General features: G+C 48.8%; 4 protein-coding genes across 4 annotated transcripts; 2 read left to right on the top strand and 2 right to left on the bottom strand.

Annotated features, from left to right (window-relative positions):
• The first annotated feature begins 1,288 nt into the window (after nucleotides 1–1,288).
• BKA67DRAFT_388097 (uncharacterized protein) lies at nucleotides 1,289–2,260 on the top strand. The gene is made up of 2 exons (XM_046096599.1): nucleotides 1,289–1,768; nucleotides 1,923–2,260. The coding sequence occupies exons 1-2, from the start codon at nucleotides 1,525–1,527 to the stop codon at nucleotides 2,114–2,116; spliced, it is 438 nt and encodes a 145-aa protein (XP_045953995.1). The 5' UTR covers nucleotides 1,289–1,524; the 3' UTR covers nucleotides 2,117–2,260.
• Nucleotides 2,261–2,909: 649 nt separating this feature from the next.
• BKA67DRAFT_662270 (DNA repair protein RAD50) lies at nucleotides 2,910–4,979 on the top strand (the record flags this gene model as incomplete). The annotated part of the gene is made up of 5 exons (XM_046107965.1): nucleotides 2,910–3,131; nucleotides 3,200–3,324; nucleotides 3,401–3,743; nucleotides 3,801–4,194; nucleotides 4,261–4,979. The coding sequence occupies 5 exons, from the start codon at nucleotides 2,910–2,912 to the stop codon at nucleotides 4,977–4,979; spliced, it is 1,803 nt and encodes a 600-aa protein (XP_045953994.1).
• Nucleotides 4,980–5,451: 472 nt separating this feature from the next.
• BKA67DRAFT_388085 (uncharacterized protein) lies at nucleotides 5,452–6,760 on the bottom strand. The gene has a single exon (XM_046096598.1). It carries the CDS (start codon nucleotides 6,670–6,672, stop codon nucleotides 5,458–5,460), a length of 1,215 nt encoding a protein of 404 aa, XP_045953993.1. The 5' UTR covers nucleotides 6,673–6,760; the 3' UTR covers nucleotides 5,452–5,457.
• A 1,529-nt stretch (nucleotides 6,761–8,289) lies between these two features.
• On the bottom strand, nucleotides 8,290–9,529 carry BKA67DRAFT_539341 (peptidase S8/S53 domain-containing protein; the record flags this gene model as incomplete). The annotated part of the gene is made up of 2 exons (XM_046100617.1): nucleotides 8,290–9,192; nucleotides 9,242–9,529. The coding sequence occupies 2 exons, from the start codon at nucleotides 9,527–9,529 to the stop codon at nucleotides 8,290–8,292; spliced, it is 1,191 nt and encodes a 396-aa protein (XP_045953992.1).
• Between the last annotated feature and the right edge of the window lie 6,469 nt (nucleotides 9,530–15,998).

Below are 15,998 nucleotides of genomic sequence, written 5' to 3'. Positions count from 1 at the left end.
CTCATTGGTTTATGCAGAAACAAGTCCCTGACTTAAGACATTCTCAATAAGATGGTCAAAGCCTATTCCAACATGATGATTGGTGCAGCTTGCAGGTGCAAGCGCTGAAGATTAAGCTGGTCGGCCAATTAGAACGTTTCTACAAGGATCGGCAGATGCCAGGCCCTGGCGTCGTCACATCATGCGCCCGCATTCCTGATTGGATGGACATGGTCTTGGGCGACAAGCTCTACCACCGGGAGCTCTACGGATCCGTACAGATATCTAATTCAGCACAAGCACAGATTCTGCAGCTCCCTTGGCGGCACTGAGACCCCGTTCCGTTGAATCGAACGCATATGTAATTCCCTACTCATTCTTCTAGCTTGGTCGGCATCGGCCTTACTTGAGTCTATATTAATCCGGAACTCAAAACAATTAAGCTGTGTCAAGAAGGATCAAGCCCGGCCATATGGTCTCTGTCCGCTCATAATGCAAGACGTGGCAATGCTTAACTGTTGCATCGCATTTCTTAAAAATAACCTGATACTGCACACCAACTACTCAGATGGATGGTAATCGTTCCGGAAGCAAAATGCCTGTTGATGCTATATCTGAGCATCTGCATGCATCCCGAGATGCCGGCATCGCTTCATCCCATGCTATTCCTAGGTCAAGAGGGCCTTTTCTTAACATGATGCATACATTCATGGGACTGTCATGAATGTGAGTTGTCCATCTTTCTTTCCACCTCATATTTGGCGAGAATTTACCTTAGGACTCAAATTGGCGCGATGCATCCTTCCAAATACCGTGATGTAGCGGGGCATTGTACGGCTGATAACCCCGAGGGAGTCTGCCGACGATGATGAAGGGATTCCGGCTTGGGACGATAGATGCTAGTGTGACTATGTGTATCATACTCACATTGTGTACCGTTCACATCGAGTATCGAAATGAAACGATTGGGAAGATTCGTCAATGCTCAAAAATAGTTCTTCCCGTCTCGAACTCTGAGCGACTTAGTGCCTCATCACTCTATAGCTCGGTCCATCGTAGCGCGATACTCTGACGATTCTCCACTTTCCGCCTTGGCGTCTTCCTCGAGGAAGCATCAGAGGGCGCATTACACACACGATCATAAGGCTGAGCAACGCGGGCCGTCAGGAATGAGGCGCATCAACACGGAGAGCACGGAAATTTTCTTTGGCCGCGATAAGCTCCGGCCGGTGTATATCATACGTCGGAAAGAGGTCAGCTTGTAGCAAATGTGGTTAAGCCCTTCTTTCCGGAAATTATGGTCGGCAGCTGTGCAGAACTGTAGTAAGAAACGTGGGACTTGGAATGTGCGTTCTGGAGTCACTGACATTCGGACAAAGAGAGGTTCGAGAGAAACTATCCGAATAGCCACGCCCAGCCTTCCGACTTTGGCGGCAAAGATAACAGAAATTACCTTCTTCAGATTGGAGGCTTGAGCCAGTATAGTTGAAACATACAGCTACTCAATCATGATGAGTCTGCTGAGACCCGAATCTATATATTCTCATGCCCGGCACCAAGGGCCGCTCCCCTTTTCCCAAGACAGAGATCCAGCAATGGAAAGAAGATTACACGGGAGTTGAAGTTGGCCAAATCCACCAAAAACATCGCGCTGTCCGCAGATTTCTAGCGCCGGCCTTCAACTCGAGAGTCTTGAAGGAACAGGTGCCTATCCTATATAGACACATTGACAGCCTACTGAGGATTATTGTGAACCATACCAAAACGGATGGCATCCAACATGTCCGAGGTGCGTTATCGTTTCTTGCTTCGTAGCAAACCGCTAGCGTGGCAACAGTGGTTCAATTTGTTTCCATACGATATAGCTGGAAAAGTCTGTTACAACGGGCAGTTTGGCAATGTTAAGGATGGTAAGAGAAGATCACTCACTTATTACAGACCAGACAGCTTCCGCTCTTCTTACGCCCTCTCGGTTCAAAGCAACGCCTTCCTCACCGTGTTTCACCAAGCTGGTTCTGTCGGAACAGTACATAAGGTTTCTGCCGCTGGCTTCTTCTTCACCGGCTGGTCTTTAATACTCTCTCCTACAAGCTGGCTCTGGTCCTGTCCACAATTCTCCGAGAGAACCCTAATATAGTAGGATCCCGCGTGGAGCGTCGCGATAATTAGGAGCATCCTGGCTATTTCTGACTATATTCCCTCCCCCGCGGAAATTGGCGTTAACGTGAGCGAGGCTTGGAATTATTATCAAATACATTTTAAAGATAGCACCCTACATGTTCAGCCTGACCTTCAGTGTTATGTATACGCAAAGTTCTAATCTTCCCACTATTAATTCATGCAGGTCAATGGCCTAGGACGTGGATAACACTCGGTTTCATACACCACGTACTTCGCAATGCCGCCTCAGACATCCTTTACTCTGCTAGGGCATTTTTTTCCTCGAATGTTTCAATGATATTATTGCTTCAGTCATGAAATTTGCCTGAAGGCAACCCCCACGAAACCTTGCATCTAGCAAAGTTCATGAGTCTTGTACGAGGATTATGTCGGCGAGTACTTGTACTTGCGAAGGAGCACATTGCATTTTCTAACAAGGCATGGCAAATCTCATGACCAAAGATCCCACGGGATGAGTGGTAGGTATCTAGCTTCTGCTTCGATAGATATTGGACATGATGGTGTCTTGGCGGCGCACAGAAAACAAACCATCCGAACCGCCAACAACCCTCCGAATCAGTTTATCCTCCGAATAGGAAGACATTCATAACGTCAACGCCACCTTTCGAACCAAGCAATCCATAAAATCAAACGAACAGAAAACGAGAGCCACGATAAGCGCAGTAGTGAATGCCATCGGCTTTCGTCACGCATCTTTTTTCTGAATCCCAACCTCACCTGTCCACCTCGTCGTCTACTATTCTTCCGTCATGGCTGCATCTATTACCGCGGAATATTCACTCAAAGAGCCTCCTTCTGTGGAAGCTCGAGACGTGTCCGATTCAATCCACAGCCAAAACCACCACAACCTGGATAAGAATGGCACCGACACCACCTCTGAGCCGGAACAGACGGACGATGTTGTCGCAAAAGATGGGAGCGCTCCCACTTTTGAACGCGGACCCCGATTCTGGGCCATCATCGCTACTCTCGTATGCATGTTCCAGCTCCATGCAGACTCGCCATTGTCCTTCGATTGCTGATCTACCATGCATCACAGTGCGTCATCGGTCTTCTGAGTGCTTTGGAGAACACAGTCGTTACAACTTCGCTCCCTTACATCATTGCCGAGCTCGATCTAGGGGAGAACTATATTTGGGTCACCAATGTGTTCTTCTTGACTAGGTACGTGGTTCTATGCTGTGCCGCTGCTGGTGCCGGCCTCGTTCTTATTCAAGACTAACCCATTCGGTTCCGCCAGCGCCGCCGTTCAGCCTCTCTTTGGACAGATGGCCAACATCTTCGGTCGGCGATGGGTTACTATGCTTATCGTAGCCCTATTCACGTTGGGTAGTGGTATCGCTGGAGGCGCTTCAAATGGCGCGACCCTTATCGCCGGGCGAGCCATCCAAGGTATGGGCAGTGGAGGCATTAACTTGATTATCGATGTCATCATATCCGATCTTGTTCCTTTGAGAGAGCGTGGCAACTACATGGCATTCGTCCTCGTTGTGTATTTCGTCGGAATGGCCGTCGGCCCTTATGTCGGCGGCGCATTCGTCGAAACTACTACCTGGCGCTGGGTCTTCTGGATCAACCTTCCTGTGAGTACCTCCTTTCTCAACTTTCGTTCAACCACATACTCGACTGACATAGCACAGGTTGGAGGAGCTTCTATGGCCATGATCTTCGCTTTCCTCCATGTCAAATACAACAAGGAGATGCCATTTATGCAGAAGCTCCGTCGCGTTGATTACATTGGTAACTCGATTTTAATTATCTCCACGATAGCAATTCTGTACGCCTTGACATATGGAGGTGCAAGGAATCCCTGGAAGTCAGGTCAAATTCTTGCCCCGCTCATCGTTGGGCTCTTGGGTCTTGTATTATTCATGGTTTACGAGGCACTTGGCCGAGCTAGGGAGCCCGTTATACCGCCACGCCTTTTTGCCAACCGAACCTCGTCGACCGTCTTCGTTGTAACTTTTTTCAACTCTGCCCTTTTATTCTGGACTATGTTCTTCCTACCTGTGTATTTCCAAGCTATACTAGGAGGTAAGAGCCATCGCACCCCCTGCTTCACGGTGCTTTTCACTTGATTCGCGGCTGATAAAATTGCAGCCTCCCCTGCCAGATCCGGCATTCTGCTTCTACCAGCCATTGTAATCGGTGTGCCAGGCGCTGCCGTCGCGGTTGTACTTCTTGCCAAGTTTGGCCGCTACAAGCCTCTTCACCTTATCGGCTTCGGTATCTTCACCCTCGGCGTTGGACTCTTTGTTCTCTTTGACAAAGACACCCCCCTGGCACAAATTGTCGTCTTCCAGATGATTACCGCCGGCGGTTCGGGTTTCGTGTTGAATACCTTGCTTCCCGCATGCCAAGCGCCGCTGGAGGAGAAAGACCAGGCCACCATCACCGCCGCTTGGTCCTTCATCCGCAGCTTCGGTGCTATCTGGGGCGTCGCCATTCCAGCTGCTGTCTTCAACAATCGCTTCGGCCAATTGGCACACCTTATCACGGACCCAGAAGTAGCGGCAATCTTCAGTCACGGCGATGCTTACCAGTTCGCCGTTGCCGACTTCATTAACTCGTTCTCTGAGGTCACAAGGAATGAGATTGTCGGCATCTACACGGACGCTCTCAAGCAGGTCTGGCAGATTGGTATCGTCTTCTCAGGGGTCTCATTTTTGCTGGTCTTCATCGAGAAAGAGATTAAGCTTCGAACAGACCTTAACACCGACTTCGGCATGGAGAGGGGCAAGAAAGAAGGCGATGCCGAGGCTACCACGCCGAAGGAAGCACCAGCTACTGTTGACGCCGTCCCGGCGGTTTCGAAATGAAGAACTTCCAGCAAAACAGTCACGGCCATAGCCTCATACGAGAACAAGGAATGATCCCTCATAGCTTTTTGACCCCCTGAGCTCTGATTTTTCCGTCGATCTCAACCGGTCGTAGCAGCGATTCTTACTTGCACCGCTTGCGATCAACAGTGGGTTGTATATCTACTCGGCTGTGTGGATTATAATAGCACCCCTGATCTTCAGCAGAAATTCATTAGTCATCGAGACATCTCAAGTATTTGTCCTATACCAAGTTGCTATAAATGCATTATTGATCATTTCCGCCAAAAAAATTTCTATGACGGGTACATGCATCGTCATATATTGCCCTGCCAAGTTGGCGTCTTCGGATATAATGGTGATTTACTTCTACTCTCCACCGAAAGGTGGTCCCTATGGTGAGAACGTCATGTTATTCAACACGGCACGGTTCTCCAACGGCGCAACAGTATTTATCCAAGAATAGAGGAAATCGGACTCATCCGCAAGTTTCCATAATGATCTTCGTAATGCTCAAAGACTGTTTCAATCGTTCTCGTTTTGAACCTTGGTACTGATCATCACTCAGCTCAGTATGAAGGAGTTGGATGTGCCGTGGCCGAAGGAGAGCTTCATGGTTCTGTAACTGATGGTGCAGTTCATCGGTTGGGGACAGACCTAGTTGCCGGTCGAGCTGGGTGAGTAATCTCGTCACCATCTGTATATAAACCAAGGCCTGCATTGGGCCGTCATCCATGGCATATGCACCAAATCGTAGTCCCTCTGCCGGTCCAAGGTCCAACATGCTGGTTCCCCCATGCATTTCGCTGATCGCCAGGGAAGCCATGAGGTCCCATAGGGTTGTCAATTGAACGTAGATTCCAATGACCATCAGAGATGTTGACGAATCCAACACCCTGGTGTAAAAAGTTGTTGGAAACAGACTTTCGGTCAGTAGATCCAAATGTTGCTGTTGCGAGCTTTCGCCTTCGCCGTGCGACCCTTCGGAGCTTAGAGCCAGATCAATAGCTTCGATATTATGTGCTGCAGAGATATTCAAATCGTATGGACGCTCCGCGGTTGTTTTCAGCTCGAGTAAGATGTTGAGATAGCTTTGACCGATAACAAGAAGGGACTCGACTAGAGTGACGCCCTTATCCAGATTGATGAGAGAATCGTGAGAGCTAAATAAGTTGAGTTTGATGGGCGAGTTCAGATTCTCTATTCTGGCGTTGCAATTTTGCAATCGGTTGTTGATCTCGGATAGCCTCGTGAAAATGACGGGCTCCGTGGCCACGTCGGCCAGTTTAATTGTTTGGTCCGCATTAGACTGCACAAGGAACCCCGATTCAGGCATTGGACCACTCCCGACGAGAATCATATCATCGGCAGTGAATATTTCGGGATTGGAACCATCATTGAAGTCCAAGATGTCTGTAAGAGCTGAAATCGATGTTAAGCGGCAAGCATGGGGGGTTGCAGGCGTTTCCGAAACACCATCCGACACAGATAGTGATGAGGCAGGTGTTATGCTTGCCATTGAGGTCGACGACTGAAGCCTCCTGGGTCTGCCAGACCTCCCAGCTCGCGAATGGTTGCATGACTTATCCAGTCGTAAGCACCTTCGACACTTTCCATCGGAAGGATCGCGGATGCATTTCAGCTTCTGATTATGACAGTTGTCGCAGGAAGCGCGCGTTCCCGAAGATGCCATGGTATATTTAAAATCAAGCTGTTTGGTTGAACCTCTAGAAATGTGTGAAGAGGAATCTTCGTGTGATGTGTTTGTTTGTGCTGTGCTGACAGATCATTCCTTACCTGAGGCACTCAAATACCCCACTTGTGCCTGACGCCCGCCGAGATGCCCCTATTGACATTACACAGGCTTTGAAAACCTGCCCCCTTTAATATTTGACAACCATGCTGAGCAATATAACATCCGGGTATTAACCCACGGCAAAGAAGAGAAGGCTAAGCCATGACTAACGGGCGTCTATTTCGGCTTTTCTATGGCAACTGGTGTAATATCTCCCTGAGGATGGCGCACAAGTCAAGATTGACTACTCCAGCAAGCTTTGATTGATTGCACGCGCAAAGACGGCGGCCCGTCTTTGTCACGCCGCTATTGCTAGCGAAACGATGAGTAATTACTTTACGAAAGAATGGCTGCGCACCTTAGCATCACAGGCATGGCTGAATATCATTTGCTGTAATGTGGCAGTCCATCGGCATAACGGAGATGGAGTCCACCATCATATCGGTCACGCCAAATTTTCAGCAGGTTGCCTTTTCAGCCCCTTATATCGTTGTAAGTTAGCAAGTAAAGTGTCACGCTAATTTTAGGACCAACCCCCGTACACTATTCAGATAGGTTTGCTGCAATTCAGAGAACGTAAGTTGAGGACTTGAGCCTGGGTGTTCAGCGGCGATACACGCCCTGAGGAATTCGTTTCCTTTATAGACTTATAGTCCTCCCCTTTATCCCTCCGGGTATCCCTCCGGGCTACCAGTTTGGCAAACCCCTTCCCATACCCAAGCCACTAGTCACTCAGATCCTTGACTTCAACCTTCGATTGAAAGCTTGAACCAAAATCCAGCACGTTCCTCGGCCTCTTTGTCCCGGTTGAAATAGTGATCACGCCAAAGCAACCCCCCAACGACGGCAAGAATTGCAATGCCAGCCTGCTGCCAGAGATTACGCTGCCTAGGCCTACCACAGCTCTCCAAATCAAACATTTCAGAAGGTGAAACACCTTAATATGATTAGCATTACTTGTCGTTCTTTTTCAAGAGAAAGAGAGAAACCGGCTTGGACAATATGTTATTGTGGCACTTAGGAGAGCACCCCTGGTCACATACGCGGAGATCACACTAAGCAATAGAGCACAGGACTACGTGAATTATGCTTCAACGTATAAATCCAAATATAGTGATAATTATGTCTGTCTACCAAAGGAAGAAAAAGAGTGAAAAGGAGCATACGGCTCGTTATATGCTGCTCGTGCCACTACTATGGGTCTAAGCGGATCCATTGCTCCACTGCTCTTACGGATCAGTTCAAACGTTGTTCAGAGATCATAGGATATTTGACATAGTTATCTAATGTCACTGTTCGTAAGATAAAGGAGATTTTCACGAGTTATAGGGCATCTGATGAATTCATATCTGTGGTGTCCAAGGTACAATTGATGCAGACTAAAGACTAACAAGTGACTATGTACAAACATTAGGAGAGACTTGTTCCGTTGGTTCTACACCAAACCCGTTGCTGAAGAAGCATTTGCTTCTTGGTTGCTTGAGCGACAGATTATCCTGTTTCGACAGAAATAATTTAACCACTGGGGTTGCCGTTGAAGGCGAGGTAGTTGTTGGTGCCAGAAGGAACACCAGTGATCTTGCTCTTGGTAGAAACACTCTGAATGTAGGTGCACAGAGCAGCCGGGGTCTTAGCTCCGTTCAGAGACAGGAAGTAAGCGCCGAGACCAGCGATGTGGGGAGAGGCCATGGAGGTACCAGAGATGGTGTTGGTCGCAGAGGTGGAGCCGATCCAAGAAGACAGAATGCTAGAGCCGGGAGCGAGAATGTCAACCACAGCACCGTAGTTGGAGTACGAGGCGAGTGCATCGGCGGAGGTGGTGGCACCAACAGTGCAGGCAGTGGGCTCGGAGGCAGGGGAGTAGTTGGCCGCATTAGCACCGTCGTTTCCGGCGGCGACAGCCAAGAAGACACCAGCGTTAACCAAGGCGGCAGCGGCGCTGTTGACAGCAGTTGACTTGGATCCACCGAGGGACATGTTGGCAACGGCACCGTTGGGGCAGCTTCGGGTCTTGGAGTCGGTAGCGACATAGTTAATGCCGGAAATGACACCTGAGTTGGTACCGGAGCCTGAGGCGTTGAGGACCTTAACAGCGTAGAGGCTGACTTTCTTGGCCACACCATAAGTGGATCCTCCAATAGTACCAGCGACGTGAGTACCGTGTCCGTTGCCATCAGTGTTGGAGCCATCACCAGCGTAGTTGGCGAGGAATGTAGCACGGCCCGAGAACTGGGTGTGAGTGGTCAAGATGCCGGTGTCAATGACGTAGGCACAAACACCAGTACCGGCACTGTCATCGTAGGTGTAGGGGGTAGTCGTCAACGCAGTGTGGGAGATACGACCAATACCCCAGGGCGGGCTGGACTGGCTGACGTAGGTGTTGATGGTGACAACAGCGTCTTTCTCAATGTACTCAACCTGAATAGAAAATTAGTCGTTGATCACTGTTAGAACCTCCAAGACTTACATCAGGGTGGTTGGCGATAGCATCAAGATCAGCGTCGTTCAACTTGGCAGCAAATCCCTTGAAGGAGCCCTTCGTCCAGGTATGGACGGCGTCACCCTCAAAGAGGTTTGAGACATCGTCGACAGTAGCGGTGCTCATGCCTTCCTTCATCTTGACGATGTACTGACCAGCAATGACTTTGTCGCCGGCATCGCGGGGTGTCAAAACAGGAGCAGGGCCACCGGCACGCTTGGTGGCCGGGGCTGCGAGAGCCAAAGGCAAGAGAGAGAGGATAGCGGCAGCCTTCATTTTGGAGTGTTGACCTTGGAAGAGAAGTATTGATGCAGAGCAAACGATGTCGAAGCTTTGAGAGCGATGCTTGGATAGAAAAGTCTACGATTACTGAGACAATGAAGATGTTTATATATCAGAATCATTTTAACTGTTCCGCAGTCATTGTTCGTTAAACACTTGCATGGTGTCGACGCCTTCCTCATCAGGAACAGACCGGGAGGTCGCCAAGCCCTATGCACAGCCGGGAAACTATAGCTCTAGCGAATGGTAGGCATGGGAGCTCTTACAGTAGCGCCACTTGATGAACAGCATAGCAGCCCGACATGCTGAGCTACTTCCGATATTGTTCTCTACTATACTATACCATGGGATCCTCGAACCTTGCATCGTATTAGTCCTGATATGGCTTCCAGGCGCCACTCGCAAGCAGTCAGATGTACGTTGCAGTACTACAATGACAAGACCAAAGACGCATGAACACCTGTGTCTAACACTTACCTTGATGTCGCAATAGCTCTAGAGACCGCCCAGAGATGCAGAAACACAAGAATGAGAGTTGCGATGTTACCAAGATCAAAACTTTGGGAAGGAGCTTCAGTCAACGGCGACCAAATCTTATCGTGGACCCACCAAGTCAGCTTGCCGGTAGCCGCTCTGAGGCTCTTGGCTTTGGTATGCCGTCTATACAGGCGTAGAATGTCATTTCGAACGTCGAGGCATCTCTTTGTGCTGCACGTGTATGTGATTGGCTGACACATCTGGGGTGCCTATCCGAATTTGTCAGGTACATCGTCCATCATCCTAAGATATGGAGGGCACACACTGTTGTAGTGTCAATGCTGCATGGTACCCGGGGCCGGCGAAGGTACGATGCATGCTGGATGCATGCTATTTTGAGAACCTTGAGGGCCCAAGCGTCTTCCTACATTGTAGAATGAGAGGACTGTTTTGCTCAGGTCCGCCGTGCAATTGCCTGGAACAGTTGAGGTTGGTATACCCCTAGAAGACGGAGACGGTGGAGCCCTGGAAACCACCCCCGCCAATAGCGGTGTACTATACGCTTGTGGCTTCCATCTGGACTCCTTCGATGGACTTATTTGGGACCCTGGAAAAGGTTTCGGTCCGTGTAAACGTGGATCTATTTTTGACAGGATGTATTCATTGTGCTCTGTGTAGGAGACTGGCCATGGAAAGGACCGCTGCAACTGCTGGAGGCCGGATCCATCGGAAAAATAATAGCTGAGAAGCCTAAGACAGAGTAAGCTTTCCTGTCTTGGAGATTGATCTCTCTCGCAGCGTCTCATCGCACTTACTCCGGGCCTCGAATTCCGGCTTTTGCTCAGAGAGCCGAATGATAGCGCTAATGTGGTGCCACCGTACATATCCTGAGCCTCATCTGGGCGATCAACACCACCGACAACGTGACCCAATTGCTATTCGGAAAAAAGGCATCCATATCATATGGTGCCAATGCCCAGGAAATGCCAAGGCTCAAGATAGATGAGGCCGAAGCCTCATGGTTTTTATACCAGCAAGTACCCTATTGACTTGGCGCGGCATTTGGGAACTTCAGTTGACCAACTGGCCTGCTCTCCCGACTCCTTTGCCTTCCTGTTTAGGCAGTCGCGAAGATCGTTTCTGGCTGTGCGGGACTGGGCGAGTGCCACAGGGACATGATGGCTACTGGGTGGTTGATGCAGGTCATTCTCGGCTATCATTGAAGATGCAAACCAATCAGTAGAGTTATCTTCAGCGACGCAAACCAATCAATAGAATTATCGTAGCGGTACAGGACCTATCAACAAAGGAAGTGCAGATGGAAAGTTGTGTGGGTAACATGCATGAAGCTGGAGAAGCACCCATTAGTGCGCTGGGAGATTGGACGGCACATGATGCACAATCTAGGCCTCCACCTCATACAGTAATCGCAGGGGTTAGTTGGATCATAGCCGCCAAATCCTTTCTTTGCATCGGTCTGCGACTTAGATACCTCCTCCTGACCTGATTTCCAGTGCAGTTACTACGAAGCAATTGCTACAATGGATCCCAATGATAGAGAAAGCGGGAAACAGAGATTATGTCAACACGGGGAGGTGTTGAGAACTAGTCTTCTGTTGGCGATGATTCCGAGAGTGGTTTCCATTTGGTAGGCTTGTACATAATCTAAAATCCGGCGTCATTTCCGCTCCAGGAATCAGATCCCGATCTCAGAGGCGGTATACACAGCGGCCCCGCGTTTGCATTTGCGATGTCGCATCCATCAAGTTGCATCATGCAAAGAGAGGATAAACATGCTAGTCAAGTCCAAGTAATGTCAGCATGTGACGCTTGTCCCCCTTGATTTAAAGCGCCATGTCGCCAAACTGCCAAGCTGCCAAGAATTTTCTTTCCTCTTCCAGATGTTCTTGTCTGCGAACAGGCTTGACATATGTCGATGAAGAACCTCCCAAGTTGGCAGCGGACCACCACGAGTAACGGCGTATCCCGACAATGACATAACCTAGCAGAACATAAGACGCGCATTGGTGGATGTTACAGGTTTTCTATCATTGGCCCTTCTCAACTTGCCAAAGGTTTTCGTCGGGTCGAACCACTGGTGTCAAATTTTGGAAATGGCCCATCCAACTCGGGGCGAATAAGCTTTACAGATGTCGATCACGCAAGCGGTTGGGTGCCCTTGGGTGCCGTCTCCCCCTCGCCAGGCCTCGCAGGTTGCAAAGAGCGGTTCGTTATCAACATCAATCTATATGCACAAGCTTGTTTCCGGAGATTTCACACGAATCTCATGACCAGGCCTGCAAAAGGTACCAGTCGCCATTGGGCTACAATACATCATATTGGACGCTACGATACTTGTCTGCACACACAAGCTACTTGGCGCCGGCAATGAGGTTCTCGATAGAGCATTCGAGGCCGAGTGATTCCCGGGTATCGTGCACGCAAGTATACTTACTGCATGATTGATTGTCAAGTTGAGACTTAAGATAGTGTGTCACTATGACTCGACAGAATGACACCACATTCTGACGGTATAGCTACCAGTTGTGATCTCAAGTGTGATCACCCAGTCGAGCACCTCGAATGTTGTCGGATGCCATTATCGCCACTATCTATCATACATCCGACATAGACTACCCATCACTTTATTCGATCTTAACAGTCTTCGGTTCTTACCCTGCGAGTATTTTTGATAGGCAATTTCCGTTTGACTAGTTATACCAAACTGGCCAGTGAAAGCGATCCAAAATGAACAACTCTTCTTTACCCCAAGAATTGATGTCGAGGCATGACGAGTGATTGCCTCTCATGCGTAGCTGGCTACGTCTTCTCATTTCAAAGCTCTCGAGAAGGGTTGAAATTCCTACCTAGTGTTTTCCGACTGCTCGTGCTCAATACTTAACATGGAAAATTACTTCCCAGTTAATGCACATAGACTACTATGCGCCATACAAGCTGCCGAGTGGTGATGGTGAAGCATCTTCATGAAACCTTACGTCGGTACCGTTTTTACGTCGAGACTAGTGCAGAACCTACTATCTTACAATTGTGAAAGTCAAACATGCAATGGCAGTTATCGGTACAGCATACTGCAAATTTGTCCTCGTGGCTTTCTTACCAATTCGAATAAAGTTTCGAAACAATAGAATTTCGTTGCGGAAATACTTCCTGGTGGGGTTTTCCCACGAAACTAGAGTACAGTATATCAGCAAATATCTCACAGCTTGAGCCTGAATGCTGTATAGTGCATCGACCCATGTGGGATCCACGTTAGCTCGGCGGTTGTTGCATGTGTGGCCAGGTACACTGATCCAGAGCCCACTTATTCGTGGTTCGAAACAGCATTGGCCCGCACTCTCATATTGACATCCGATATTAGACAAGATCAAACGAGGCCGGACGTCCATAATAGGATTGACCCACCGGCTAATTACACGGACATAATCAGCCAAACTTCTGAGCTGTAATTCCACGTGAGAGAACATCTCTATGCCTAATTGAGATCGAGAGAGATGTCTCAATGGATGTAGGCCCGGCAAGCCACCACTACGTCTATGATTATACGTGACTGCTTCAGACTACCACAATTAGATGATGTTATTAAATTACCGCAAGTTTGTCAGTAACCTTCTCTGTCTTGTCTTCAGGCAAGCAAATCAACATTGGCATTGTAAACACTTCTCGCCAACATATGGACGGTGTGGCAAAAGTGCTTGACTCTGTGCTCGACAGCGTCCAGGTATTCAATACCATAGTGATTCCCAAATAAAAACCAATACAGTTGAACTAACTATGATTTTCTACTAAATGCGTAAAATAAGTTCGCAAGTTCTGGTTGATGGGAATTGGCGCATTTATGCAGATGAAGCTGCCGTTGTATCGTAGATGTGTTCAAAAGGGAAGGCGCACCGTCCTGTTTCCAAAATTTGGTGTTGTTGTTGAGACGCCGGTGATCGTTCTTTCACTTTGAAAAGGAAAGCGTATTTGTCCAATGGGCGTGGTTGACCGTCTCGGGAAAGAAAAGATTCAGCTTTTTGGCAGTGCCTCAATATTTATACATCTTCAAAACCATTATTCGCGGTCGTAAACCTCTACCAAAGCGACTGAATGAGCACTCTTCGAGATCAGAGAAGACCTTGATGAGCCTCACAACATCAGTCTCCGTCATCTTCAGACTGTTGCTTCTTTCGGTCCGCCTTTTCCCCCACCCCTTCTTCTTTCTCTCTTCCTGCCGTTTGCACTTGTTTCTCTGCTGGACTTCATTTAAGAGCCTTTATGATGGCGTCCTACCCTATTACCCAGAACTCTTGGGCTAATGTATCCCAATTGATGGCACCTTCTCAGTCGCAATCCAAACCGACATTGAAAAAGGCATGGCTTCCCGGAGACCACTCACTGACACACACACACTCTGGGTCTACAGCCCCGGACATGCTGCAATCATCTCAGTCGCAACATGACCAGCCCGAGGCACAGCCCTCAGGACCGGGTGGTGAGCTTCTTCCCCCGGTCCCACGGACCAAGCCAGAGCATGCATCAGAGGGACAGCCTGATGGTGAGCTTAACAGACTGTTTACTCACCAGACTGAGTCAATTGAGGAGATTCAGACTGGCTTCCAATTCCAGCCAAACAGCCTAGCTCCGTCCAACTCAGAAGCACGGCGTACTGGCGCCTCAGGAGCAACAAGCAAACACTCTCAAAGACACAATCCGGCTTCTACATTGGCTCAAAATGCTTCATCAGCATTAGTGGCAAGGGATCCAATCATTTCATATCACCAACGCTCCCAAGCGGGAATACCGGCGATCGAACCTACATCTAGTTCACTTCGTAGTACTCAGAATTCGTCTGATAGGGGAGAATCTGACCATATCGAAGGCCGTCAAATTGAAGCAGCTCAAAGTCCGAAACGGTCTTATTTCATGTACGATTCGTTAAATTCTATTGAACAAGACGACGCGTCGCATCGTAGGACTGTACTGGTCGAATTTCACAGACAAGATGATCATAATGGATACAACGAGAATGATGGCGACTCGACCGGTACACTCGAGGAGGTCGACGTTGTGCGACACAACTTCGAAGACGAGACAATGGAGCACAATGAGCAAGAAATATTGAGCCATGGTCAAAGTATCATTGACGATACAGCTGATGTTCTTTCGGCTAACAATGACGAAAACCAACTGGAGTTACTATCGACGCATCACCCGTCGGCATCAGGAAATCAAGTGGCTGATATGTCTCCACAACTCATTGGGAAGGAAACTTATTTGCGTTCGTCGGCGGAATTTCGGACGAATATCTCCTCCCAGCACACGTCAAAGCCAGATGAAGTTGCTATCAAATTTGGCCTACAGCAGAACCCCAAAAGTGCTCTACAGCCCCTCCGATACGAGTGTACTGACCAAACTCAACGTTCTATTCAACACAAGGATGATGTGGCACCTCCTGATCCCAAGATAAGTCAGCAGATTAGCCACCCGGTAAGTGGCGAGCCTCGGTTTCGACCTGAAGGGGCTAAGAACAAATCCCCTAGCCCAATAGCAAGTGTGGTGACAGACCTATCATTCACGCCTCCAGTCAAACGGACACGTCCCCAGCGCCGAGGCGGGAAAGGTAATCTCAAGGAGATGAAACGAAAACTTCCAAATCGATCATCAGAAACAACGCAGGCCGAAGAACGCTGCCTGCGGCCCATTTCCCGGGAATCAAACATCTCGAAGCGTAGATTCCCGAACCCATTACCGAGACCAACTGCACAAACTCCTCTTAGTCCTTTGAGGCGGACTGTACGCCAGGAACGGATGATTCTGGCAAATTCGTGGAACGGATACTTCAGCCGTGAGCACGAGTATCTGGAGAAGCTTGAAGCAAAAATCAATCGTTTGGAGGGCTATATTGAGGAATATGAACAAACCATCGAGCAGTTTGAGACTGCAGAGGTTGCTCAAAATGAAGTTATTCATAAGCTAGAAGCCGAGA

This window comes from Truncatella angustata (assembly GCF_020726525.1).
Source record: "Truncatella angustata strain MPI-SDFR-AT-0073 chromosome Unknown BKA67scaffold_8, whole genome shotgun sequence".
NCBI classification, from domain to species: Eukaryota; Fungi; Ascomycota; class Sordariomycetes; order Amphisphaeriales; family Sporocadaceae; genus Truncatella; species Truncatella angustata.
The sequence above is the reverse complement of the archived record's forward strand: the minus strand, read 5'-3'. Positions and strand labels throughout refer to the sequence as shown.

Bases quoted from the DNA above. Each gene is read 5' to 3' on its own strand.
- BKA67DRAFT_388085 (XM_046096598.1), bottom strand. From the start codon at position 6,672: ATGGCATCTTCGGGAACGCGCGCTTCCTGCGACAACTGTCATAATCAG.
- BKA67DRAFT_388097 (XM_046096599.1), top strand. From the start codon at position 1,525: ATGCCCGGCACCAAGGGCCGCTCCCCTTTTCCCAAGACAGAGATCCAG. The intron at 1,769-1,922 runs GTGCGTTATCGT...ATTACAGACCAG, and splicing joins TGGCATCCAACATGTCCGAG to ACAGCTTCCGCTCTTCTTAC.